Consider the following 26,190-nt stretch of genomic DNA (forward strand, 5'->3'; position numbering starts at 1 on the left):
GGCTAGTCTGGTGATGACAGGGTTAATCACCTGGTCAATGGTATAATTGGGTGATGCTGGACAACCAGATCCACACAGAATGGTTGAATAGTGGGTTGTAGTACTGTTGTGTAGCCAGGGAATTTGGTGACATCGGAGGTGGGGGCACAGTGAGAATCAAGTGGGTGAACTGTGTAGAAATTAGAATTAGAAATGTTTTTATTATCCATGAATTATTTCTTGGGCAAACTCAGTGAGTCGGCACAGTGGTTAGCACTGCAGCCTCATAGAGTCAGGGATGCCGGTTTGATTCCTGCCTCAGGCGACTGTCTGTGTGGAGTTTGCACATTCACACCGTGTCTGCGTGGGTTTCCTCCAGGTGCTCTGGTTTCCTCTCACAATCCAAAGTCATGCAGGTTCAGTAAATTGGCCATGCTCAATTTCCCATAGTGTTAGGTGCATTTGTCAGGGGTAAATATAGTCAAGGTTAGAGTGGTGCTGGAAAAGCACAACAGGTCAGGCAGCATCTGAGGAACCGGAAAATCAATGTTTCAGACAAAAGCCCTTCATCTGGAATCATTCCTGAAGGGCTTTTGCCCAAAACGTTGATTTTCCTGCTCCTCGGATGCTGCCTGACCTGTTGTGCTTTTCCAGCACCACTCTAATCTTGACTCTGATCTCCAGCATCTACAGTTCTTACTTTTGCTGAGGGGTAAATATAGAGTGGGGGAATGGGTTTGGGTGAGTTGATCTTCTGAGGGTCAATGTGGACTTGTGGGGCTGAAGGGCCTGTTTTCATACTGTAGGAGTCTAATCAGATCTCTCCAATTCTCCACATCGAATTCAGGGTGAGAGACCCACCCGAAGACTTTAGGACACAAGATTGGATCGGGATTTCTGAGGGACACTGATTCATATCTTTTGGTGTATCCAGCCTCTGACTATCCACAGAAAGGACGAACTGGGCCCATGATCCATCACAAGGTAGTAATGAAATAATATTTCCATATTTAGTCAGCTGTAGTGTTTCTGTATCTGTTTCCTGATCATGTGACATTCATGCCTGCAGCCAAGCCATATTCAAAACCATCACCGCAAAACAGTATAAAGCGATCCATAGTCTCTACTCAAACATCAGATCGACCTGAAGGTGCTGAGAGTCAGTCAGTGCGTTCAAGACCGATTTGAGCAGACACCAAGATGCTGAGACTCTTCTTAACTGTGTCTGTCCTCTTCGGGTATCTGGTTGCTGCGCAGAACGACGTACAAGAAGTGGAAAATTTCTGTGAAGAATTGAACTGTCCTGAACCAGAGGCTGCCATCTTGGAGAATGTAAGTACGATTCAAAGTTTATTGCATTCTATCATTTTTGTACCAGTATAAATTATTTAATGACTGTATCCGATCGCCCACAACCACTCTACCCCTCAACTCTGAAACATGACTGCACTGATATTCATCCTCAGGACAACAGATTGGGCACATAATCTCCAGAGTTTTCAAGACTGCGAGGTCTACTCATTGACATTTTAAAAACACTTAAAGGGCCAGCTAAGGTAGATGTAGAAAGGGTGTTTCTGTTGGCTTGCAGTCTCGGGAATTGGAGAATACAGTCTCAGAATAAGGGAACCAGCCATTTCGGACTGAGATGAGGAGAATCGCTTCACTAAGAGGGCAGTGAAGTTTGGAAACCTTTACCCCTGGGAGCTTGGCCATTGATTATGTTTAAGACATCAAGCAATAGATTTCTAAATAATATCAAGAGAGATAGGGATAGCATTGGAAAGCAGCGATGAGCCTGTTGTGGAATCTCCAGCTTCACTCAGATGATCATCAATCTTTAGACTATTTAGTTGTCGATGATCAACTGGTGAGAATATTCAAGGCTGGGGTAGATAAATCTTTGGGCTCAAAACACATCAGGAGGTATCATAACAAGGTGAGAAACTGGAAGATCAAGTGTAGTCAAAGATCAGCCAAAATCTTACTGCCTTGTTCCTGTTTCTAATATCAGACATTCTTTTGAAATTGGTTATTTTTTGTCCAAATTTCTCAACCAGAAACGAGGACCAAATTCAAGGCCATTGACATTTTCTTGATCTTGTGTACATCTGCAGTAACTGAGTGTGGAAGATTTTCAATAACATTCCATACATTTTATACCAAAGACCCAAGGGAGAAAATGGCCCATTGTGCAAAAAATGACCAAGATGAAAGAGTTGAATGGAAAACAAAATGAATTAAGAAGTGTTGAGACCAAGATCCCAACAACATCTCCCAATTCCCATCAAAACTCAAAGCTTAAATGACACCTTAATGCTCCATCCATAAACCTGGGACAGTCCTCTGAACAAAGTTCTTTTTCAGAGACACTTTACAGTCATAGAGATGTACAGCACGGAAACAGACCCTTTGGTCAAACTCATCCATGTCAACCAGTTATCCTAAACTAATCTAGTCCCATTGGCCTATATCCCTCTAAACTTGAAGTTGGCTCAGTGGCTAGCATTGCTGCCTCACAGCACCAGGGACCCGGGTTCAATTCCAGCCTCGGGCGAGTGTCTGTGTGGAGTTTGCACATTCTCACTGTGTCTGTGTGGGTTTCCTCTGGGTGCTCTGGTTTCCTCCCACAATCCAAAGATGTGCAAGTCAGGTGAATTGGCCATGCTAAATTGCCCATAGGGTTAGGTGCATTAGATAGAGTAGGGGAATGGGTCTGGGTGGGTTAGTCTTTGGAGGATCGGTGTGGACTTGTTGGGCCGAAGGGCCTATTTCCATACTTTAGAGATTCTAATTCTAAACCTTCCCTATTTCCATTCCCATCCAGATGCCTTTTAAAAGCTGTAATTGTGCCGGCCTCCTCCATTCCTGTGGCAGCTCATTGTATACACGTACCACATTCTGTGTGGAAAGGTTGCCCTTTAGGTCCTCATTACATCTTTCCCCTCTCACCCTAAACCTATGCTCTCTATTTCTGGACTCCCCTCCCCCAGGGAAAAGAGTTTGTCTATTTATCCTATCCATGCCCCTCATGATTTTACAAACTTCTGTAAGGTCACCCCTAAGCCTCTGGTGCTCCAGGGACAACAGCCCCAGCAGAGTCAGCCTCTCCCTATAGCTCAAATCTTCCACCCCTGGCAACATCTTTGTAAATCATTTTGGAACACGTTCAAATTTCACAACATTCTTCCGTTAGGAAGGAGACCAGAATTGCACGCAATATTCCAAAAGTGGCTGAGCCAATGTTCTCTATAGCTTCAACATGACCTCCCAACTCCTATACTCAATGTTCTGACCAATAAATGAAAGCATAGCAAACTCATTTTTCACTACTGTATCTACCCGCGACTCTACTTTCAAGGAGCTATGAACCTACACTCCAAGGTTTTTTTTCAGCAACACTTGCTAGGACCGTTCTATTAAGAGTATAAATCCTGCTGTGATTTGTTTAATCAAAATGTAGTGCCTCACATTTATCTAAATTAACTCCATCTGCCATGCCTCAGCCCATTGGCTCATTTGGTCAGGATCATGTTGTACTCCAAGGTAACTTCGCTGCCCACTACACCTCCAATTTTGTTGTCATCTGCAAATTTACCAAGTATACCTACTTGTTCACATCCAAATCATTTATGTAAATGACAAAAAGTAGAGGACCCAGCACCGATCCTTGTGGCACTCCACTGGTCACAGGCCTCCAGTCTGAAAGGCAACCCTCCACCACCACCCTCTGTCTTCTATCTTTGAGCCAGTTCTGTATCCAAATGGCTAGTTCTCCCTGAATTCCGTGAGATCTAACCTTGCTAACCAGTCTTCCATGAGGAACCTTGTCAAATGCCTTACTGAAGTCCATATCGATCATGGCCACCACTCTGCCCTTATCAATCTTGTTACTTCTTCAAAAAACTCAATCAAGTTCGTGAGACACGATTTCCCACACATCATATGTTAATAAATGTTATTTTCTTGTTTTAGGGTTATGAAGAAGCAGAATTTAAGCCTGTCCCCTGGGTTGAAACAGAAATAGACGGAATGGATATCAATAATGCGGTGGAGGCCGGCCTCAAAAGAGTTTTTGAATATTCACAGTTCCACAATGATGCAGGTAATTTTCCTGTTCCTTCACTGTAACATTGGAATTGAAAACAACCCTTTAATATTTGACCTGGCTTATTTGAAACTTTCTGTATGTAGATACACACTGACCAAAGGATTCCAGCTTGCTGATCTTCGTGGTCGTTCCAGGATTCTGTCCATTGTGCCCTCAATTACTAACCTATTGGAATCTGTGGAAGCTGTCCATATATGGGTACAGTGAGATGCCAAGCACACTTTCTCATTCCAATCATGATCTCTGATTTGTCTTTGGACATGGCGACCTTATCCAGCCCAGAGCTCGGTGGGGTAAAGTAAGGTTTTCTAATCTCAGGGACAAAAGTCAAGGCAATAGGGCAGAGGGGTGACCTGGAAAAAGGTAAGTCAAGTGACATAGGAAGAGACAGAGAGTTTCATGGGGATAGCGTATCGGTGAGTAAGGTTGAAACTTTATTGCTGGAACAGCACAGCAGGTCAGGCAGCATCCAGGGAACAGGAGATTCGACGTTTCGGGCACAGGCCCTTCTTCAGGAAAGGCCTGTGCCTGAAACGTCGAATCTCCTGTTCCCTGGATGCTGCCTGACCTGCTGTGCTGTTCCAGCAATAAAGTTTCAACTTTGATCTCCAGCATCTGCAGACCTCACTTTCTCCTATCGGTAAGGTCAATGTAAAGATTATCAGTAAATAAATTGTAATACTTCAGGTAAACAGGTTACATAAATAGATAAAAGGAAAATAGATCCAGTACCCAGAGATATTCTTACAAAGTCACCAATGTTTGGAAATAAATATTCCAGGATAGAAACATTTCAAGACCAATAGAATAGAAAAGGTGGAGAAGTCGGTTCTGAAATTGAAGGATGACAATCAGCAGTGATGGGAAAGAAACCTGGTTCAGAATTTCAAGAATTTTAATCAGTACAGATGGAGATTAGGAAGAACAAATGCTGTGGGAATACTTCATATACTTTTACTTTGTATACTCATATACTTTTAATCATATCCTTACAGTTTGGTGCAAAACTGAGGAAACAATAATTGGAAGTGAATGACAGAATTAGAATAAAAGAATAGGTTGGTAAGATTCCAAATAACAACAGTAAACCTGAGAGTTGAGAGTATTTCAGAAACAATTCTGATGACCAAAAGAAAAACATGAAAAAAAGACAATGAATTAACGTTTGTAGAAATATAAAGATGAGCTCAAATATACATTGCCTCTATCATTTCCTATTGATGATAGTTCTACTGTGAGGAACATTCAAGGCAAACGGGAAAATACATTTTGCCTCAGCCTTCAATGTAGAAGATATAAGTTGCATGTCAGAAACACAGGGAAACCAAACAAACTTGAAAAAAACTTACATAATTCATCTGAGATGACAAAAAGATTGGGTGAAATTTAAGGGTCCAAAAATTGACAAATCTAATAGCTAAATCTTGGGGTTCTGAAAAATGGAATTGTGAGGTCTAATTTTCCAAATCTCTCCAGATGCTAAAATATAGTAAAAGAGTCATAGCCATATAGCACAGAAACGTACCCTTCGGTCCAACTCATCCATGCTGATCATGTTTCCCAAAGTAAACTAGTCCCACTTGCCCGTGTTTGGCCCATATTCCTTGAAACCTTTCCTATTCATCGACTTGCTCAAATGTCTTTTAAATGTTTTAACTGTACCTGCATCTGCCACTGCCTCTGGCAGTTTATTCCACATAAGAAACATCATTGACCCTCAGGTCCCTTTTAAATGTTTCTCCTCTCACATTAAAACTAATGCCCTCTATGTTTGAAGTCACCCACCCCAGAGTTATTTGTTATTTGTCTTATCTATGTCCCTCATGATCTTGTAAGACTCTATAAAGTTACCAAGCAACCCCCGCCACACCAGTGAAAAAAGTCCCAGCCTATCCTGCCTCTCCTGATAACTCAAAGCCTCCAGACCCAGCAATATTCTGGCAAACCTTTTCTGAACCTTCTCCAATTTAATAATATCTCTCCTTTAGCAGTGCAACAAAGACTGTATACATGATTCCAAAACTGACTTCACCAGTATCCTGTACAGTCACAACATGACGTCCCAATTCCTTTCCTCAATGATCTAGGTAATGAAAGCAAGAGGTTTTTGAGGGTAAAAGGGAATCAGTACCAATAGAATGCTTAAAGTTCTAAAATGTTTTGATGAGGTTGTTCATAAAAAACTAATTTGACAGTAAGTATTGGAGGTAAAATATTGGCAAGAAAGAGTATTGGTGAATGAAGGATAAAAGGAAGTAGAAATGAAAGTAGCATTTTCATGATGGCAAGCATAATTAATGGATGCTCTGGATATAAGTGCTGAGGCCCCAGATGTTAGAAGAGGGTGATCCCATGACAAGATCCAAGTTGCTGATGACACTTGAGAGGGTGAATTCTGAGAAACTGTCTGTCTTGGCTGGAGAATCTGGAGATGCAGGCCTGGATTTTCATCTGAAAATGGAAAGTGAGAGTTGTCTTCCCTGCGCTTGGAGGAAATGACAAGGAAGACACTCAGAATGTCAGCTGTGGGCTGCGGCCAGGCCATGAACCTGGGAAAAAGTTTGGAGGCAGCCTTTTCATCCCAGTTCTAATAAAAACAGAAAAACCCTACAGTCTTTGTCCCAAACCCATTCCGTCATCCCCACCCCAACCTTCCATCCATGCCACAAACAACCCCTAGTTTCTTGTATGCCCAGGTCAATGTATGCCCCTCAAACTCCATAGACCCTCAAGTCCCCAATGCTAGGGAGCACCACTGCCTATTTGCCCACGGTACACTGTACAGAAGCAATGAACCACATATTGACAGCAGGATTTATGAAAATTTTTTTAGAAGTTCATTCTTTCATAACTTTCCACTCCATTAAAATTAACCTCTTTTTACGGCGGGATATAAATGTTGGCAATCATCAAAACTCATTGCAGCTTTAACTGCAGAAACCACAAACACTTAAACTCTTAACCTCGATTAAATAAATATTGTGAAGGTGACAATAGTACTCACAGTCACAGCTGTCAATCAGGTGGAGAAGTCAATGTTTCAGGTGTAACCCTTCTTCAGTCCTGATGCTGTCTGGCTTGCTGTGCTCTTTCAGCCTCCTGCTTGTTCATCTTGGATTCCTGCATTTGCTGTTTTTTTTTGTCTCTAACCAGAGCTGTCAATCAAGCAGGGCTACAGGTATTTCAAGAGAATGATAGATGTGTGGGGTGTTAACCAGTCCATCATGCCTCCCCCATTTGTAACTTTTAAATCACGACAGGCAATGCCCCTAATTATCACCTTGTCAAACACTGCAACTGTGTTCCCTTTTGTCTGCAGAAACAATTGTTCCTCTCGAGGCCCCTTGGGGAATCATTGGATACATAAAAGATGGCAAAATACAAGATAACTTCAAAATATTTGCTATATTAACTCCTCAAGTCACAAGTACACCTCAGCCAAAAGATCCATTGGTTCAAATCGGAGCAAAAACTCATGATTGGCTCTATATCAGGTGAGTATGATGTGTCACAAAATAACTTAAAATGCTTTTTCTGTGTCTCCTGAAGCAAAGGATTTATATTGTGACAGTGTCTCTACTGGTAGTCCATGTTCAGTGAACATTTTAAGTAATTCTTCTACAACCCTTCTCGTTGTGATATTGTGTAATGGGACTGCCTCAGGAAATCTAGTCGATATATCCATTATTGTTAATAAGTACTTCTTCCCACTTTTTGTTTGAGGTAGGGGACTTACATAATCAATCAAGACTCTTGTGAAAGGTTCCTCAAATGCTGGAATAGGAATTAAAGGTACAGGTTTTATTACTGCCTGCGGTTTCCGATGAGCTGACATGTATGACATGCCTGGCAAAATTCAACTCCATCTTTGTGTAGTCCAGGCCAGTAAAAATCTTTGTATTTTAGCCTGTGTTTTCCTCATTCCGATATGACCTCCAAGTGCTAGCTCATGTGCCACTCCAACACCTCCTATATTCTACTGGCAAAACAATCTGATGAACATCTGCCTATTTCTCATCTGCTTGAATGTCTGATCGTCTCCATTTCCTCATTAAGGCATCATTTTTCAGGTAATATTGCACAGGGATACATTCACTCTCCTTCCATGTATATGCCTTTTGATACAACTGCTTTAAATTCTCACCTTTCTGCTGTAACTCAATAAGCTTCGCAGATCGAAAGATACTTGCATTTTTAACAATTGGCTCCTGCTCTGTCCCACTTATCTGATCAAAAACAGTCTTGGATAATGCCTCCTTATCTGTGCCTTTTGATCTCTCCTGCTTCAGCTTGTGTCTCTGTGATCTCATTAAGACACAATCTGGGAAGATTCCTGGATAAACATCCTGCATTGCTTCAGTTGCCTGCGCCTCCACTGGCTTTTCAACTAGATTAGAGCTGGTATCGGTGTATCAGCTCTATCATTTGCAATGATAAGTTGTATTCCTGGAGCTGAGAGTTTGACCTGTACTCCTACCACAAATTCTCCACTCTTCTCCAGACACTCAAGCCTCACTTTACATAGCTGAACACTTTTTGTCTCATCATCATTAGGCATCTGGATGGGTATATAAATAGGAAGGGTTCAGAGGGATATGGGCCAACTCCTGACAAATGGGATCACATTAGGATATCTGGTTGGCATGGACAAGTTAGACCAAAAGCTGTTTTCATGCTGTCCATCTCTTAGACTGTGTAGTTTTCTTGATTTATATCATCTGTTTGCAAAAGCTAAACTTTTGCCATCAGTTTTTTTTGCCTGGATTATTTGATAAGTTTAATTTTCTCACTGTGTTGATCTCTATGAGTATTGTACCAAAGTCTTTTACATTAAGTGCATCACTTCTTTTACCCACGTGACTCAAAATCTGGTCAGACTGTGATTAATGGGCTGCTCACATCAGGTGCAGATGCTGATTAACACAAACCTTTTACGGAGTTGACACACGTCACAAAACCTTCACTTCCTACTTCGGAGAACATGGCAATACCTCCCCATTCAACTGAGCCCGTTCATCTGAAGGTGGGCTTCTCTTCTTTCTGTCATTCTCACAAATATCTCACTTGGTGGTGTTTGGAAGAATACTTTCACTCTCTTTGATCAGAGCCCCACCCAAACTACATCATTTCCCTGTGATATCTGATGTTCTATTCTATTACAGTTATTTCAAGTGGGAGCTGAATAGCCTGCTGTTGTTCTTCTTTTCAATGGCCTTATGCTCCAAAGTAAACTGACATTTACTTCACTCTGTTGCAGGGCTTTTGATGAAAAAGATGGCAGTAATCTTAGCAGCCAAGCATACGGAGATCGTGTGCATCAATTGAAGAAGGACTTGGAAGCTGACAACAAATCCTTTGATAGCAGTTTCTTTTCCCTCTGTTGGTTTAACAAACGTGGGCTAATGGAAGTTGCCTTTCAAAAGAAAAGTTAAAACTTTTCTAAACATTTCAGACATCAAACAGTGAGCTGTGCTTAATACTATTCTATGTTTCTAAGCTTTTTTGATCTCCCATCTGGTACACATTGGATTTCACTCTGTGCATGGGCCAGTATTTGCAGTATCGAACAGTTCCCCAATCTCTTCTCCTCAGAGCCCTATGGTCCTCTTCATAAACACTGCCCTTCACCAGCAGTGAGAAAGTTTTGTCTCCAACTCACAGTGCCTCATTTTGGCATGAGCTTACTTCAGCTCTGTTCACTAAAACAGTCAGGTATTTTTTGCCTTTTCTGATTCTGTTGGACATTCAGTTTTCAAACATTTTTGGTCAATTACTTTCCGAAGCTCCTCTTGCATGTATTCAATTCAAAGTGTCAACACATAATCCTGGGTAGGTAGTTCTTTAGTTCTTCGCTCTCACTAGGAACTGCAGTCCTGTCATTTCCCAGTTAAAAGAAATTGCAGAGAGCACAAAGGGAAGGAAGTGATGGTAAATATTTATAAAACAATGGCTTGGCTTCAAATGGAGGACTGGATTCATTTCTGATACCTGGATCTTAGGGAGAGGGGAAAGACTTTAGTGACTCCTCTGGTGATTTGATCTTAAAGTCTCACACACACATCGGATTAATCCCAATTGTTCACAGGTAGTAGACTCTGCGCTGGGTAACAGGGATTCAGCTATCTACTAATTTCCCTTTTCTATAAAGTTACTTTAAATAAATTGGGTACAAACTGAGGTCAAGAAGTTTCTGGTGATAGGATAAGTTCCAAAATGTTCTCTCTTCACACAGCAATGGATTATATTTGCTTACTCCAGTCATGCTCATCAGAATGTTTAAAGTTGATAACAGAACAGTGTATTGTTGCAGAGCACAAAGTACTGAAGTAATTACGTGTGAAATCATGACACTTTTCAGATGTGAGATTGGATTTGGGGTCTCTACCTCTCTATTAGTTTCAGATTGAACTATTTACTTACAAGGGAATGCTTAAATTGTAACGATGCAGAGGATTTTTTAGCACAGCTTGAAAATTTCAATCTCTGTGTGCCTTCTGTACAGTGAAATTACAATTGGACAAATATAACTGTATCAACCATAGATGGTGCCCAGTATGAGGGCAACATATTCACTGGAGGCACCTGCCAATGGGGCATTGAATCTGTTTGAGACTCCAATATGAAGCACTTTAAAATTGGTCCAAATCATTATCCAGATACTGGAGATGAAATACAATTCTGACTTCCTCAAAAATATCTTCGCATATTGAGCACAGACAAACTGAATCTGTGATTCTGAGAAGGTTTTATTCCTGTTTAAAATGACACATTCACGGGTTTCTTTTATGGAGTAAATAAGCCATTATTTTCTCGCCTTTGCTTATCTGATGTTTTTCTAATTGCTGGGAATGTATAATCACTGTGAAATAAAGGGTGATGCATGACAACACTTTGTTTGTGGGTGTGGACGTTGACTATAAGGCTGGCCACAGTGTTAATTTGGGGAAGGCCCATGCATACATACTCACAAGGTAGGAGTAGTGCAGGCCAATCAGATCCTTGAGTCGGATCCATCAGTTAATCAAATCATGCAGCGGATGGATCGTCACCATCTGGTGGAAGATCCATTTACTGTCTTTGCTGTATAACAAAACAGTGAAGCAATAAGGAAAATAAAACAATACCAACTTTGCCAAACCATAGATGCCCAATCCCTCAATACCTCCAGTCCCCACCAGGATGGTCTGACGGCTCTTGGCTTTGTCCTAGACTAGAGGCCTGCACACTCCCTATCCACCACCACACTCCTCTGCCTGGCTAAATCTGTTCTCTCTCTGAACAATTTCTCCTTTAATTCACCTCACTTCGGCCAAGTCAAAGGAGTGGCGATGGACACCTGCATGAGCCCCAGTTCTGTCTGTCTCTTTATGGAGTATGTGGAACAATCCTTGTTCCAGTCCTACACAGATACCCTCCCACAATTCTTTACTTCGACAACTGTTTGGGCGCTGCCTTTTGCTCCCACTCGGACCTTGAAGAAAATTGTGCATTTTGACTCCAACTTCCACCCTTCTATAACTTTCACACTGTCCATTTCCAACACTTCCATTCCTTACCTTGACCTTCCAAAGCAGCGCTGCTGACATGGCTTCCTTCTTCCATAACTATGGTTTCCTGCCACTGTGGTTGACAGGGCCCTCAGCCACATCTGACCATGACCTGTGGTTCTGCCCTTTCCCCTCCCATCGCTCACAACAGCGTGATCTCGTCTCCCTTGCCCTCACTTTTCATCTCACCAGTCACACTGCATTCAAAGGGCCATTCTCCAACATTTCAGACAATACCAGCAGAAAGGCACCACCAAACACATCTTCCCCTCACTCCCACTGTCTGCATTTCACAGGGATAATTCCCTCCAGGACATCCTAGCCCATTCCTCGATCACCAACACCCCTCTCCTTTCCAGGGCATCTTCCCAGGTAACTGCAGAAGGTGCAATACCTGCCCCTTCCCCTCCTCCCTGCTCACCATCCAAGGGCCTAAATACTCTTTCCAGCTGAAGCGGCATTTCAGTACTCCAGAAAAGGCCTCACCAAGTCTCATACAACTTCAAAATGACTTCCCAATTCCGAGACTCAAAGGTCTGAGCAATGAAGGCAAGTGTGCCAAACACCTTCTTAACCATCCTATCCATAAATCATGCAAAGTTCAAAGAATATGCACCTGAACCCTTAGGTCTCTGTTCTACAAAGTTACCTTAGGCCCGACTTTTAATTGTTTCAGTCCTGCCCTTGTTTGTTTCACTAAAAGTGTAATACATCGCATTAAACCAAACTAAACTGCAACTGCTACTCTTCAGCCCATTGACCCAATTGATCAAGATCTGTGACAATAATACATCAAAGTCGAGAAGTGTGGTGCTGGAAAAGCACAGCAGGTCAGGCAGCATCCAAGGAGCAGGAGAATCGACGTTTCAGACATAAGCTCTTCATCAGGAATGAGGGAGGTGAGGTCATGGTTGAGGGGGCAGTAGGAGGACGTGTCCATGAGTTGGCACTTGAATTCAGCGATGTGCCAAACTACCACTGCGCCCCCCACCTTGTCTGCTGGTTTGATGGTGAGGTTGGGATTGGAGCGGAGGAAGTGGAGGGTTGCGTGTTGCGAGTGTGAGAGGTTGGAATGGGTGAGGGGGGTGGACAGTTTGCGGCAGTCAATGTCCTGGCAGCAGTTGGAAATGCAGAGTTCAAGGGCGGGTAACAGACCAGCATGGGGTGTCCAGGTGGATGGGGTGTGTTGGAGGTGGGAGAAGGGGTCCTCGGAGGGTGGTCAGGAGTCTTGGTGGAAAAACTGAGCCCGAAGGCGGAGGAAGAAATCTTTGATGCCACATCGCGTGTCAAACCCATTGATCCGGGAGTGTGGGGGAATGAAGGTGAGGCCTTTGCTGAGGCCTGAATGTTCATCCTCAGTGAATGGGGAAATCGGGGGAATGGTAAATACATGGCAGGGCTGGGAGCTACGACCTGGTGTGGGGCTGGAGCTGGGAGTGGGGGCGGAGACATTAACTGGAGTGGGTGTGGTTATGGGATCGTGGGTGACATCACCCACAGAAGTGACCCTCACCCTTGGGGTCAGGGGAAGTGATGCCCTTGGTGTCATCCATGGGGGCAGAAATGATGTAATGTATGACATAGGCAATGTCATTGTTGGTGTTCTGGTGAGTGACATCGGTGGGGGCAGAAGTGGCTGCTGTGGAGGCAACTACGAGGCTGAAGTGACGTGCCAGGTAGGCCGTGCATTGGTTTTGGAGGCAGTGGATCTTGCAACGGTCGAATAAAGCTCCTCCCGGGGTGGCTCGAATTCACAGCCCCAGCATTGCTTGCGACACTATACTAACATATAAGTTCCCCGCACTCACCTATTGTGCCAGCAGAACCTTCATCAAGCTCATTGCTAATGAAGCGCTTTGGGCTGAAACCTCGACTCTCCTGCTCCTCGGATGCTGCCTGACCCGCTGTGCTTTTTCAGCGCCCACATTCTCCGACTCTGATCTCCAGTATCTGCAGTCCTCACTTTCTCCAATTATAAATCAAACCAAGCTCACCAAGTCAGCTAAAAACCTAAAAACTGAGGATGCTGGAAATCAAGAACAAAACCAAACATTGCTGGAAAACCTCTGGCAGCATCTGTTAGGAGAAAGTAGAGTTAACATTTTGGAACCAGCGACTATTCTTCAGAACTGACGGCAGCCTGGAAAAGGTTGGTACTCATGTTAAAGAAAGGATGGCAATTCTATTGGAGAGTAGTGTGGGTATGTGGGAAGGTGTTGGGAGTGGAGGAGGAGTAGACCAAAGTGTCTCAAAGTGAACAGTGCCGGTGGAACACTGACAAGGGAGGGGAAGGGTAGGGAGGGGAGGGGAGGGGAGGGGAGGGGAGGGGAGGGGAGGGGAGGGGAGGGGAGGGGGTGCCACCCTGTACGGTGGTGGCATCCCGCTGAGGGAGAGAAAATGGCGGCTAATGATTCTATGGATATGGATCCTGGTTGGATTGTGGTGAGGACAAGAGGGACCCTATCACTGTTGTGGGAGGGAAGAGAGAGTGTGAGGGCCAAAATGTGGCAGGTTGGTCGGACACGGCTGAGGGCTCTGTCAACCGTGATGGTGGAGAATCGTCGGTTGAGGAAGATGGTGGAGGTTCTGAGCACCCATTTGTCAAAATTGACATAATCAGAACAGATACGACAGAGATGGAGGAACTGGGAGAATGGAATTGAGTCTTTACAGGAAGCAAGGTGTGAGGATGGTTAGTCATGGTAACTGTGGGAGTTGGTGGGTTTGTGGTGGATATTGGTGGCAAAAAATGGAAACAGAGATATCGAGGAGGGGAAGGGAGGAGTCAGGAATGGACCAGGGAAGGTGAGAGCAGGGTAAAAGTTGAAATTGCAACAAATAAACTGAGAGAGGGAAGCAGCGCTGATGATGTCATCAATGAACACGAGAAAGAGTTGTGTGTGGGTGTCAGAGCAGGACTGGAACAAAGAATTTCCCATGTACACCACAAAGAGACAGACCTAACTAAGGCCAATGTGGGTGCTCACGGACCCCCTTGTTTGACCTGAATAAAGTGAGAGGAGTTAAAGGGATGAGTTGTTCAGGGTGAGAACAGGCTTGGCCAGGCAGAGGAGGTTAGTGGTGGATGGGGATGATTCAGGCCATTTTCTCAGGAGGTGGAGAGCCTTGAGACCATCCTGATCGGGGATGGACGTGTAAAGGGATCACAGGTCCACGCTGAAGAGGAGGTGGCTGGTGCCCGCAAACTAGAAATTTGAACCTGATGTAAGGCATCAGAAGAATCGGGGATGTAATTGGGAAGGGACCGGACAAGGTGGGAAAAAATCAGATCGAGGTTGGAAGAGATGTGTCAGGGGAGCAGGAGCAGGCAGTAACAATAGGTCTGCCTGGATGGTTGTGTTTGTGGATTTTGGGAAGGAGGAAGAAGCAGGGTCGAGGGACGATGAGCTTGGAGACACAGGGTGGAGATCACCAGGTGAAATGAGATCAGTGACCGTGATGGACACAATGGCCTGGCATTCAACGGTGAGATCATGGTCCTGGAAGAGGTAGGAGGAGGCATCTGAGAGTTGGCGCTCAGTCTCTGAGATGCAGAGATCAGTACGCCAGGCAACAACAGTACCACCCTTGTTGGCAGGCTTGATCAGAAAGTCAGGGTTAGAACTGGGAACCACAGAGCGCAGTCATTTCAGAGGGAGATAAGTTGAAATGGGAAGGGACACAGAGAACCTGAGGTCACCAATGTCACATTGACAGTTCTCAATGAACAGGGCTGGCACAGTGACTCAGGGGTGAGCTGCGTTCCAGTGCCAGGGACCTGGGTTCAATTCCACTCTTGTGTTCCTTAATGCCTGAAAGGAAAAGAAAAGGTTTTTTGTGAGAATGTCCGGTGAGCTGGAGGAGGAAGAGGAAAATGGGGGCTGTACAACTCTGAGCCAGCTTGAGGCACTGCTGATGGAGACAGAGTTCAGAGGGTGCAAAAGATGACGCTTTACTGCAGTTTCAGAATTTCCAGCTTGCAGGCACCAGCCGCCTCCTCTTCAAACAAAAACAGAAATTGCTGGGAAAACTCGGCAGGTCTGGCAGCATCTGTGGAGAGAAAGCAGAATTAATGTTTCAGAGCTAGTGACCTTTCTTCAGAACTGATTGATGCTGGGAGAAGGTTGGGATACGTGCTGATGATGTCGTGGGAGGAGGAGTAAATGAGAGGTGGAGATCGAGCCCAGAGAGAGAGAGAGAGCACAACAGTTGGAAGACACAGGAATGGGTAAAGGTCTGCCTGGCACAATGAATAGCAACCAATGGGAATTATTAAAACTAGAAATATCACAATAGATGCACATCAGACACAATCACCCCAGCCCTATACTCACACTGCAACATCCTCTGGCAAGTTCGCAAATGTGCAGTTTAGGTGGATAACAGCCATGTTATATAGCCCATGGTCTCCAGAGATGTGTGGGTTAGGTGAATTAGCCATGGGATATGTAGGATTACTGGGATAGGGTGTTGGGAGCAGGCGGGTCTGGGTGGGATGCTGTTCGAATGGCCAGTATGGATTCGATGGGCCAAATGGCCTGCTTCCACACTCGGGATTCTATGGCTATACGATTCTACGAACTGGATAATAAGGGCACCGATGTCAGACTCTTTCTTATTAAGTTAAATATTGATTTAAATTAAAATAGGGTCTCCCTTGTCCTCACCTACCATTCCATTGGCATTGTCAACTCCCAGAGAAAATCCCTCATCTAGTTCACTAATGGTGAAGGAAACTGCCATCCTGACCTGGTCTGGAATACATGTGCCTCCAGATTCACATCAATGTGGGTGACACTTACCTGCTCTCTGGGCAATGAGAGATGGGTGATAAATATTGGCCTAGCCAGTAACACCCACACCCTGTGAAGGAATTTAAAAATAAATTTACATAATTCCACCAGAATATCTTTAATCAGAACATAATTCTGTTGCACAAAGAATATAAAAAGCTCTATATATACATGGCAACTTGGAAGGATCTTATTGTAAACAGCAAAAGAAAGACTCAATTCTTTTTATCAGCAATATCCTGCGCAGACACTCAACCTCAGTGAGGTACAACTAAAATTGTCGAAGAGGCAGTGATAATGTCACTGGATGCCATCCAGAACCCCAGGCTTATGCTGAAGGGACATCAGTTTCAGTCACACCACAGCACATGGTGCCATTTGAATTCAGTAAAACCTGGAATAAAAAGCTGTTCCAATGCAACCAACAGATCACTGTAGACTATTGTAAGAACATATCCAGTTCACAAATGTCCTTGAGGGAAGGAAATCTGTCACCCTTACCGACATGCGACTCCAGACCCACAGCAATGTCGCTGATTTTTAATCTCCCTCTGGGCAACGAAGGATGGGCAGTAAATGCTGGACCAGCAACGCCCCTTCCCCAGAACAAAACAAAACCCTCCAAATATTCCAGTATCTGCACCCTCACAAGGACCCACACACTTTTCCCAAAGTGTGGGTGATTATCACTTCACACAAAACTTAACCTGTGACATCACCAGTGGTTTACAAAGCTTCAGCATGGCGACCCCCATTTGTACTCAATACCCCTAGTATTGAAGCTCAAAGTCCCCCATGCTTTCTTAATAGGTGCCTCCTTCAGCGATCAATCTGCCTCAGATCTCCCTCTTCCTGCACGGTCTTCAGAACTGTCCCATTCAGTCTACGATGATTCCCAACATCCCTTTTCCCAGAGTGCCTCACCTCACACTTCCATGTCCTAAATTCCATCTGCCACGTGTCTGCCCATTCTGTGAGGTTATTGATGACATTCCCATAGCTGGGATTGCACTGAATGATGGAGGGTTCTCAATGGCCTGAGTGACTGTCACCTGCTTGCATTCTAGATTAGATTAAATTAGATTACATTACATTACAGTGTGGAAACAGGCCCTTCGACCCAACAAGTCCACATTGACCCGCCGAAGCGTAACCCACCCATACCCCTACATTTACCCCTTACCTAACACTACGGGCAATTTAGCCTGGCCAATTCACCTGACCTGCACATCTTTGGACTGTGGGAGGAAACCGGAGCACCCAGAGGAAACTGGAGCACCCAGAGGAAACTGGAGCACCCAGAGGAAACTGGAGCATCCAGAGGAAACCGGAGCACCCAGAGGAAACTGGAGCACCCAGAGGAAACCGGAGCACCCAGAGGAAACCGGAGCACCCAGAGGAAACCGGAGCACCCAGAGGAAACCATGAAGGACTTGAAACAGTTTGAACAGAGATTTAAAATCTTGGCTTTTATCAAATGCTTTTTAGAAAGCTGTGGAATAATTCTTTTTCTGGCAATGTTCTGTTACATTTCCCACATTTCTGAATAGTGAGATGTGCTTAATCGAAACCCATTTCCTCTGCCCCACATTGTACTTACCTGGAGTTCTGTGGATAATTCTGGTCTCTGTACTGAGAGAATAACATACCCTTATCCTTACCTTACACTGGGGTCATTGAAACTGAGTGGCTGGAAAGGCAACCAGGACTCCCAGAAACTGCAGTCAGGCAAGGAAACCTCATGCAGGAGGCCCTGAACTGTGCAATACTGTCTGTTGTTTCGGGTTAGAATGTAGAATCTGAGTGAGAAGAGAATAAAGAATTGCCTTTTTTGTGTTTTTATTGTATCACAACCTCCCTGTTCAAAGGTGGCGGCAGAGAGGGCTTCCGAGTGCAGGGCTTGTACTCTCCACCCGTGTTTCTTTTCGGGGTTTTTTTCTCTTTTCCCTCTTCCTTTCCTCGTGTTTTTTTCTCTTTTATTTTATTTTGCTGACCTCTTGGTGAGGAGCTCGGTCGTGGTGATAGCATCGTCGGTGATGAGTAGGCCCAAGCGGCACAGACTCGTGGCAGCGTCATTGGGGGTGAGTTCCAGTTTCTGGCAGCTTCTGTCGGGGTGGTCCTCGCGCTGGCTCAACACCAAACTCAACTTATGCTCCTTTGGCGGCTCAGAATGAGGAAGGAGTTTCCAGTGGATCCAGTCATTCCCTGTGGCTGCTCCCTGTGGGGTGGGGGGAGTCCTTCGACTCGGCTGCTTTGGCAGTGGCTGAAGTTGAGGTGGGTACGTGTTCGCAATTCCAATGGCCTGGGTTTTCATTCAGCCTTGTGCAGCGACAGCATGGTTGGCCTGGTCCGGCCTGGGGCTCCTTCTGACAGCTGTTCCTATCGGTGTTGGCCTGGGTCTCCTTGTGGCTGCTTCACTCAGTTTGTGACTCTGTGTGACATTTTCTTTGACATCGTGGTGGGTCTGGACCGGGATTCCGAGGAATGGAATTCCTCAAGCCCAGAGCCATGAAATGGAGAAAGAGGGCTATGACTTAAATTTGCTTTTCTGTAAATTTCTTTGTTATATTATGTTGGGAGGACTGCTTTTCTGAGCTTTATATCTGCTTATTGTTCTCATATTTTTATCCCTTAGACTTTGTACACAAGCATCTGTACCGAGGTACCTATGTACCTCAGATGGCACCATAAGTGGTGACCTGTAAATCTTTCACTGTTCTCAAGTGAGTATATGTGACAATGAAACTAATTCAAAACTAATTCATTTACAGTGAACGTTATGACTGGTCATTAGACAGTTTATGTTCATGTGCCCACATTGAGAATTTGACCAATTCCACTAACATCCAATCTCAGAAATCCTGGGATCCTATTTATAAACACTGCCCTCCACTATCAGTCAATCATTTTATCTCCAACCAACAAAACAGCATTTACAGTGGAATCTCAATTATCCGAAGGGCACGGGTAGGGAGTATTTCACTCCGTTAATCAAAGGCCAAACAATCGAATGCTGGATAATCAAGGTTCCTCTGAATTCTTCATGTAAAATTATTCAGCTATGTTAGCCCCAAAATTCCGATCGGGAGTCAGTCGTTGTCACCAACACAATTTCCCCCACTGCCCCAGACCTGACAACACCTCCTGACATGACGTTGTCAGACCGGACAAACCCCCTCAACCTGACACCCACGACTCAGCTGGATCTGAAATTCCCTCAACTCCCACCATCCCCTGGAGACGGCAGATTCCCCACCGCTGACACCTATCCCCAGCCGACCCTGGCTGACCTGATACCCCCTCCCCCTCAGACACTAAGCTCAGATTTTGTGTCCTTACCTGATGGATAACCACCTCACCCATTGAGCCTTACTCCCCCTCCCTCACCTACCTGCCACCTTCAGCCCAAACCTTCAACCTCTTCCTCATAAGACAAATCCCAGTTGCAAACTTCCAGCTCAGCACTGTCCCCATGACTTGTCCTACCTGCCCATCTCCTTTTCCACCTATCCACTCCACCCTCTCTCCCCCTGCTGACCTATCATCTTCATCCCCTCCCCCACTCACCTATTGTACTCTATGCTACTTTCTCCGCACCCCCACCCTCCTCTCACTTATCTCTCCACCCTTCAGGCTCTCTGCCTGTATTCCTGATGAAGGGCTTTTGCCTGAAACGTCGATTTTACTGCTCCTCGGATGCTGCCTGAACTGCTGTGCTCTTCCAGCACCACTAATCCAGAATGTGACTGACTCAGTCCATTCACTAAGTTGTGAGAAAGGTGTATTGTTGGACCTGGTCCTTGGAAATGAGCCAATTGGATGAAGTGGCAGTGAGAGACAGGAGACAATGATTATTGTGGCACCAGGTCCAGGATGGTGGTGGAGAATGACATGCAACAATCCAGGGTGAGAAAAACGAATTGACAGAGAGCTGACTTCAATGGGGCAAGAGCAGAGCTGGTCAGATTGACTGGGACAAGAGGTTGGTGGGAAAACCAGGAACTGAACCTTCCAAGAGGAGATGGTTTGGCTCCAACCAAGGTATGTTCCCTCAAATGGGAAAGGGTATGACAAATAAATCCAGAGTCCCTTGTTATGGACTAGCCCAGACCATAACTTTGCAATGGTCTGTGGAAGTGAACAGATACGTGTGCAGTGAACATTACCCGGAGTAAGTTAGCTCGGTTGACTACTAGATTTTAAAACAAACAAAAGTTTATTCACAAAGTTACACAATGAAACACAAAGAACAGAATAAGGAACCCCTACTGAACTCAGTCTGTCCAAATTAGACTTAATTATGCTGTTCCACATATACACAACAGTCCCAATAAGTAAACTCCCCTTAAACCCAGTATACATGGAACACATGTTTACAGGTTGAAGTTGAAGTACAGAGAGAGAGAGTGTTTCCGCATAGCTCACTGTTGAACTCCTCACAGTTCCAGACTGAAGTAAACTATTCAGCTCAGCTGGAGAGCTGACCACTCCCCTTTCTTCAGACAGGTCACTTCTAAGACATGACCATTTTGGTCTGAAGTCTCATTTGTTTACCTATAAACAAATGACCTCTCAAAATCCTTTTTGTCTCTGTTCCAAACCAGATTGATCGGAGCCCGGCCTGGTTTGTTACCCCTCCGAAAAAAATCAAGGACAGAGTCTCCTTGAGCCAGGCTTTTAGGGAAAAAAAGAGGCTAGCTTTGTGACACCTTCGATCAGAAAGGAGGTAGAAATTGATAATGTAAAGAGATAAAAAAAAGTGTGCTTATGACAAGATGTAAAATAGACAGGCAGTAGGCTGGAAGAACACAGCAACCCAGGCAGCATCAGGAGGTGAAGTCAACATGTTGGGTGTAACCCTTCAGGACTGGGGGTGGATGTGGGGGGAGCTGCAGATAAAGGGAGTGGTGGGGGCAGGGTGGTGAAATGGGGATACATGAAAACAGGAAGAGAGTATGATCTGGGAGGAATTAATCCGGTAGGTAGCAGGGGGGCAGTGGAAGGGATGGGGAAGGCCTGGGAAGGGAGTTGGGGAATGGCAAGTGGGGTTATTTGAAATTGGAGAACTCAGTGTTGAGTCCCCTGGGCTGTAGGTTGCCCAGGCGGAAGATGAGGTGTTGTTCCTCCAATTTGTGGTGTGGTTCATTGTGACAATGGAGGAGGCCAAGGATGGTCATGTTGGAAAGGGAGTGGTTAGGGCGAAGTGAAATAGGAGGTTACTGGGAAGTCCAGCCAGCCCCTGCAGGCCCAGCTGTGATGCTCGGTGAATGTACCCTCAGTTTACATTCTTTCTCCCCGATATAGAGAAGACCACACCGGGAGCACCTGATGTAGTAAACTAGGCTGGAGGAGAGTTAGGTGAACCTCTGTCTCACCTGGAAGGACTGTTTGGGGCCTTGGATGGACGTGAGGGGGATGGTGTACGGACAGTTTTGCATCTTTTCCGGTTGGAGGGGAAGGTATTAGGGATGTGGGTTGGGGGTGGGGGAGGGAGGTGTTGGGGAAAGTGGCGTAAACAAGAATCTGCTCTCCCAGTCTTTCCAGTACAATGGCACACTCTGGTGTTGCACTGCTTCAGATAAAAATTAATTCCAATCACAGGAACCAGACATTAACCACAGCTTGTATCTCAAGACCTTGACCTTATTAACATTGAACCCTTTTGTCAAAGGGAACAGTCCTTGCGGAAGGCAGAGACGGCTGGGGAGGGGAAGATGTTCTTGGTGATGGGGTCTAGTTGAAGCTGGCAGAAGTGTTTAAGGATGATGTGTGGATGCAGGGACTGGGTAGGTGGTTTAGAGCAGTGTCGTGGGGAATGGGGGTGGTGTGGTGGAGGGCTGTCTGGTTGACAGAGGGAGGAAAGGCACCTGGTTTGGAATAGGATGACATCTGTAGGAATACTGAAAGTTCAGAGGGGAGGGGAAAAAGCAACTAACTGAAGAGGAATTATAAGAAAAGACCAGTAACTAACATGAAGGGGAATCCCAAAGTATTCTGTAGATATATAAATAATAACAGTGATTCAAGGAGGAGCAGGACTGATTAGGGACCAACAAGGGGATTTACACGGAAGCATCTGTCTTTACAAACGAGGAGGATGCTGCCCAGGCCCTGGTGACAGAGGAGGGAACACGCTCACGAAAGGGTTCAATGTTAATAAGGTCATGGTCTTGAGATACAAGCTGTGGTTAATGTCTGGTTCTTGTGATTGGATTTTTTATCTGAAGCAGTACAAACACCAGGGGGTGCCGTTGTACTGGAAAGACTGGGAGAGCAGATTGAACCATCGAGAAGTGCTGCATTAAAGTGAGATTGACAGGGACAGAGTTTGCTTTACAGAAACAGTGAGAATCCTGTGGTTCCATCAGGAGTTATTTTTAATTCACTCCCAGGATGTGGGTGTGGCTGGCTGGGAGAGTATTTATTGCACATTCCATGTTGCTGTTGAGAAGATGAACTTCCTTCTTCAATGATTTGGAGATGCCGGTGTTAGACTGGGTCGTATAAAGCTAAAAATCACACAACACCAGGTTATAGTCCAACAGCTTTAATTGGAAGCACACTAGCTTTTGAAGTGACACTCCGATGATGAAGGAGCGTCGCTCCGAAAGCTAGTGTGCTTCCAATTAAAGCTGTTGGACTATAACCTGATGTTGTGTGATTTTTAGCTTTCTGCTTGAAATGTTTGTAACCTAAAATGGCTGGTCAGGGCAGTTTCTGATGCATGCTGGAAGGGGAATGGAGTTGAAAAGTATGGTGCTGGAAAAGCGCAGCAGGCCAGGCAGCATCCGAGGAGCAGGAGAATCGACGTTTCGGGCATAAGCCCTTCTTCAGGATTCAAGGAGGGCTTATGCCCGAAACGTTGATTCTCCTGCTCCTCGGATGCTGCCTGGCCGGCTGCACTTTTCCAGCACCACACTTTTCAACTCTGGTCTCCAGCATCTGCAGTCCTCACTTTCTCCTGGGAAGGAGAATGGTCAAGTGAAGCAAACTCAAAACAACTGAAAGAAATCTGAACTGGTTCCGTTGTAAACAGTTCACAACAACAGAACTCTGTAAAGAGGTCAGCCATTCAAGGCAGTCAACTGGTTTGAAGGCAATGGACGTGGTAAACAGTTAATCCTGCTTCACACAGAACACACATCTTGTGAAAACACAGCACTAAATTGCTCAAAGACAGTCAGATCAGTGACAAAAATACTCGTGAGCCCCATGGATGACTTCACAGCTGGAGGGGACACTATTACAGTCACAGAGCTATACAGTATGGAAATAGACCCTTCCATCCAACTCTTCTATGCCAACCAGATATTCTAAACTAATCTCATCCCATTTGCCAACATTTGGCCCATTTCCCTTGTCACAAAGCTGGTTCCTTTTTTCTAAAAGCTATTCCTTTTCTCAAGGATACTATGTCCTTGTTTTTTTAAAGAGGGGCCGTAAACGCTCCCGGTGCTGATTAGACTGGTTTGGTACAGAGATTAAACGGTATTGAGAGGACTTTTTGTTTATATACAAACAGGTGAGACTTCAGGCCAAAGTGGTCATGTATCAGAAGTGACCTGTATAATGGAAGGGGAGTGGTCAGCTCTCTAACTGAGCAGATTCACGAATGTGGTGCTGAAAAAGCACAGCAGGTCCTCAGGCAGCATCTGAGGAGCAGGAAAATCGATGTTTTGGGCAAATGCTCTTAATCAGAAATGGGCTTCCTCGAGCTGAGCAGTTGAGATCAGTCCAGAACTAGTTGGGACCTCAGCTGGGGACTTTGTGAACAGGCTCTCTCTTTTTCTGCCCTCCTAACTTCAACCTGTAAGCATCTGTTCCATTTTTTTAACTGTGTTTTAAAGGAGTTTGCTTATTGGGACTGTTGTGTATATTGGGAGCCGCATAATTAAGTCTAATTTGGATAGACTGCGTTCTGTAGGGGTTCTTTATTCTGTTCTTTGTGAATCTTGTGAATAAATTTTTGTCTGATTTAAAACCTGGTAGTTGACCTAGCTACCTCACTCTGGGTAACTTTCACTGTACACCGACCAAAAATAAAATTGAAAAGTTATGGTCTGGGCTGCCTACTTGAGAATGTTTTGAGTGGTCTGATGTAGTCCATAACAGATTAGGGGCTCTTTGTGGGATTTTAAACAGTGAGTGGTAGTGTCTTTATTCCTGATGTTGGTTTGGTTGGGGAGACACAACTTGGAATAGTAATGGCTCTTTCAGTCGCCAAACATTTTCTGAATGTGGATGTGGTGACTTTGAAAGTTTTGCAAAAGGTGAATAAGACTAAGCTGCAGGAATTTGCAGACAAGCTGGAATTGGAACTGCCTGCTTCTGTGAGGAAAGGAGAGAGAATTACAGCAGTAGCTCAGTGTTTAAACTTGCTGGAGAAACCATCAGAATCTACAGAGATGGCCAGAATTCAATTGCAATTGAAGCAGATTGTGCGAGAGGCAAGAGATAAGGAAAGGGCAGCAGGAATGGGACAGTTTGACTTACCATTAAAAGCAGAATAGAGGGAAGAAGAGAGAACTTTTGAACTTCAAAAACTGATACTTAAAAAGGGAAGTCAGCTTAAAAGGCTGGAGATAAAGGCTGAGGGTAGGCTCAGTGAGGAAGAGAGTGAGGAGGAGCAAGCCCCTGGTGGTCAGAGGCCTCGTGAGAAAATGTTTAAGTATGTTCAAGCATTGCCTAAATTTGATGAGAAGGATGTGGAAGCCTTTTTCATCTCATTTGAAAAAGTGGCTAAACAAATGCAGTGGCCAGTGGCAATGTGGGTTTTGTTGATCCAAATGAAACATGTAGGTAGAGCATGTGAGGTATTCACATCACGATCAGAGGAGGGATCTGGGGAGTATGAGGAGGTGAAAAAAACCATTTTAAGTGCATCTGAGCTTGTACCAGAAGCCTATAGACAACGTTTCAGGAATGTAAGGAGGGACCCTGGTCAAACCTATATTGAGTTTGAAAGGATCAAACTGAGTAATTTTAGTCGATGGATAAGTCCTTTAAATATCTAGCAAACCTACGGATGCCCTTAGAGAGGTAATTATTTTGGAGGAATTCAAAAATTCATTACCTGAAGTAGTGCGAACTCATGAGAAAGAGCAGAGAGTTAAAATGGTAAGGTTAGCAGCTGAAGTGGCTGATGATTATGAGCTGCTTCAGTTGCCACTCAGGTGGATAGAGCTTGTAAGAAGGCCTATGGTGTATTAGCGTTCATTAGCAGAGGGATTGAATTCAAGAGTCGTGAGATGATGTTGCAGCTAGACAGGACCTTGGTAAGGCCACATTTGGAGTACTGTGTGCAGTTCTGGTCGCCTCACTTTTGGAAAGATGTGGAAGCTTTGGAGAGGGTGCAGAGAAGATTTACCAGGATGTTGCCTGGAATGGAGAATAGGTCGTATGAGGATAGGTTGAGAGTGCTAGGCCTTTTATCATTGGGACGGAGAAGGATGAGGGGTGACTTGATAGAGGTTTATAAGATGATCAGAGGAATAGATAGAGTAGACAGTCAGAAACTTTTTCCCCGGGTACAACAGAGTGTTACAAGGGGACATAAATTTAAGGTGAAGGGTGGAAGGTATAGGGGAGATGTCAGGGGTAGGTTCTTTACCCAGAGAGTGGTGGGGGCATGGAATGCGCTGCCTGTGGGAGTGGTAGAGTCAGAATCATTGGCGAACTTTAAGTGGCAATTGGATAGTTACATGAATGGGTGCTTAAGCTCGGACAAATGTTCGGCACAACATGGTGGGCCGAAGGGCCT

General features: G+C 44.8%; 1 protein-coding gene across 1 annotated transcript; it reads left to right on the forward strand.

Annotated features, from left to right (window-relative positions):
* Nucleotides 1-1,139: 1,139 nt before the first annotated feature.
* Nucleotides 1,140-10,973, forward strand: LOC148151320 (heme-binding protein 2-like). Its single transcript, XM_087983276.1, has 4 exons — nt 1,140-1,311; nt 3,955-4,084; nt 7,410-7,584; nt 9,348-10,973. The coding sequence occupies exons 1-4, from the start codon at nt 1,180-1,182 to the stop codon at nt 9,520-9,522; spliced, it is 612 nt and encodes a 203-aa protein (XP_087839402.1). The 5' UTR covers nt 1,140-1,179; the 3' UTR covers nt 9,523-10,973.
* Nucleotides 10,974-26,190: the final 15,217 nt, after the last annotated feature.

The sequence above is a fragment of the Chiloscyllium plagiosum genome, unplaced genomic scaffold (assembly GCF_037043375.1).
Source record: "Chiloscyllium plagiosum isolate Xiang-an unplaced genomic scaffold, Cpla_swu_hap1 HiC_scaffold_3, whole genome shotgun sequence".
NCBI classification, from domain to species: domain Eukaryota; kingdom Metazoa; phylum Chordata; class Chondrichthyes; order Orectolobiformes; family Hemiscylliidae; genus Chiloscyllium; species Chiloscyllium plagiosum.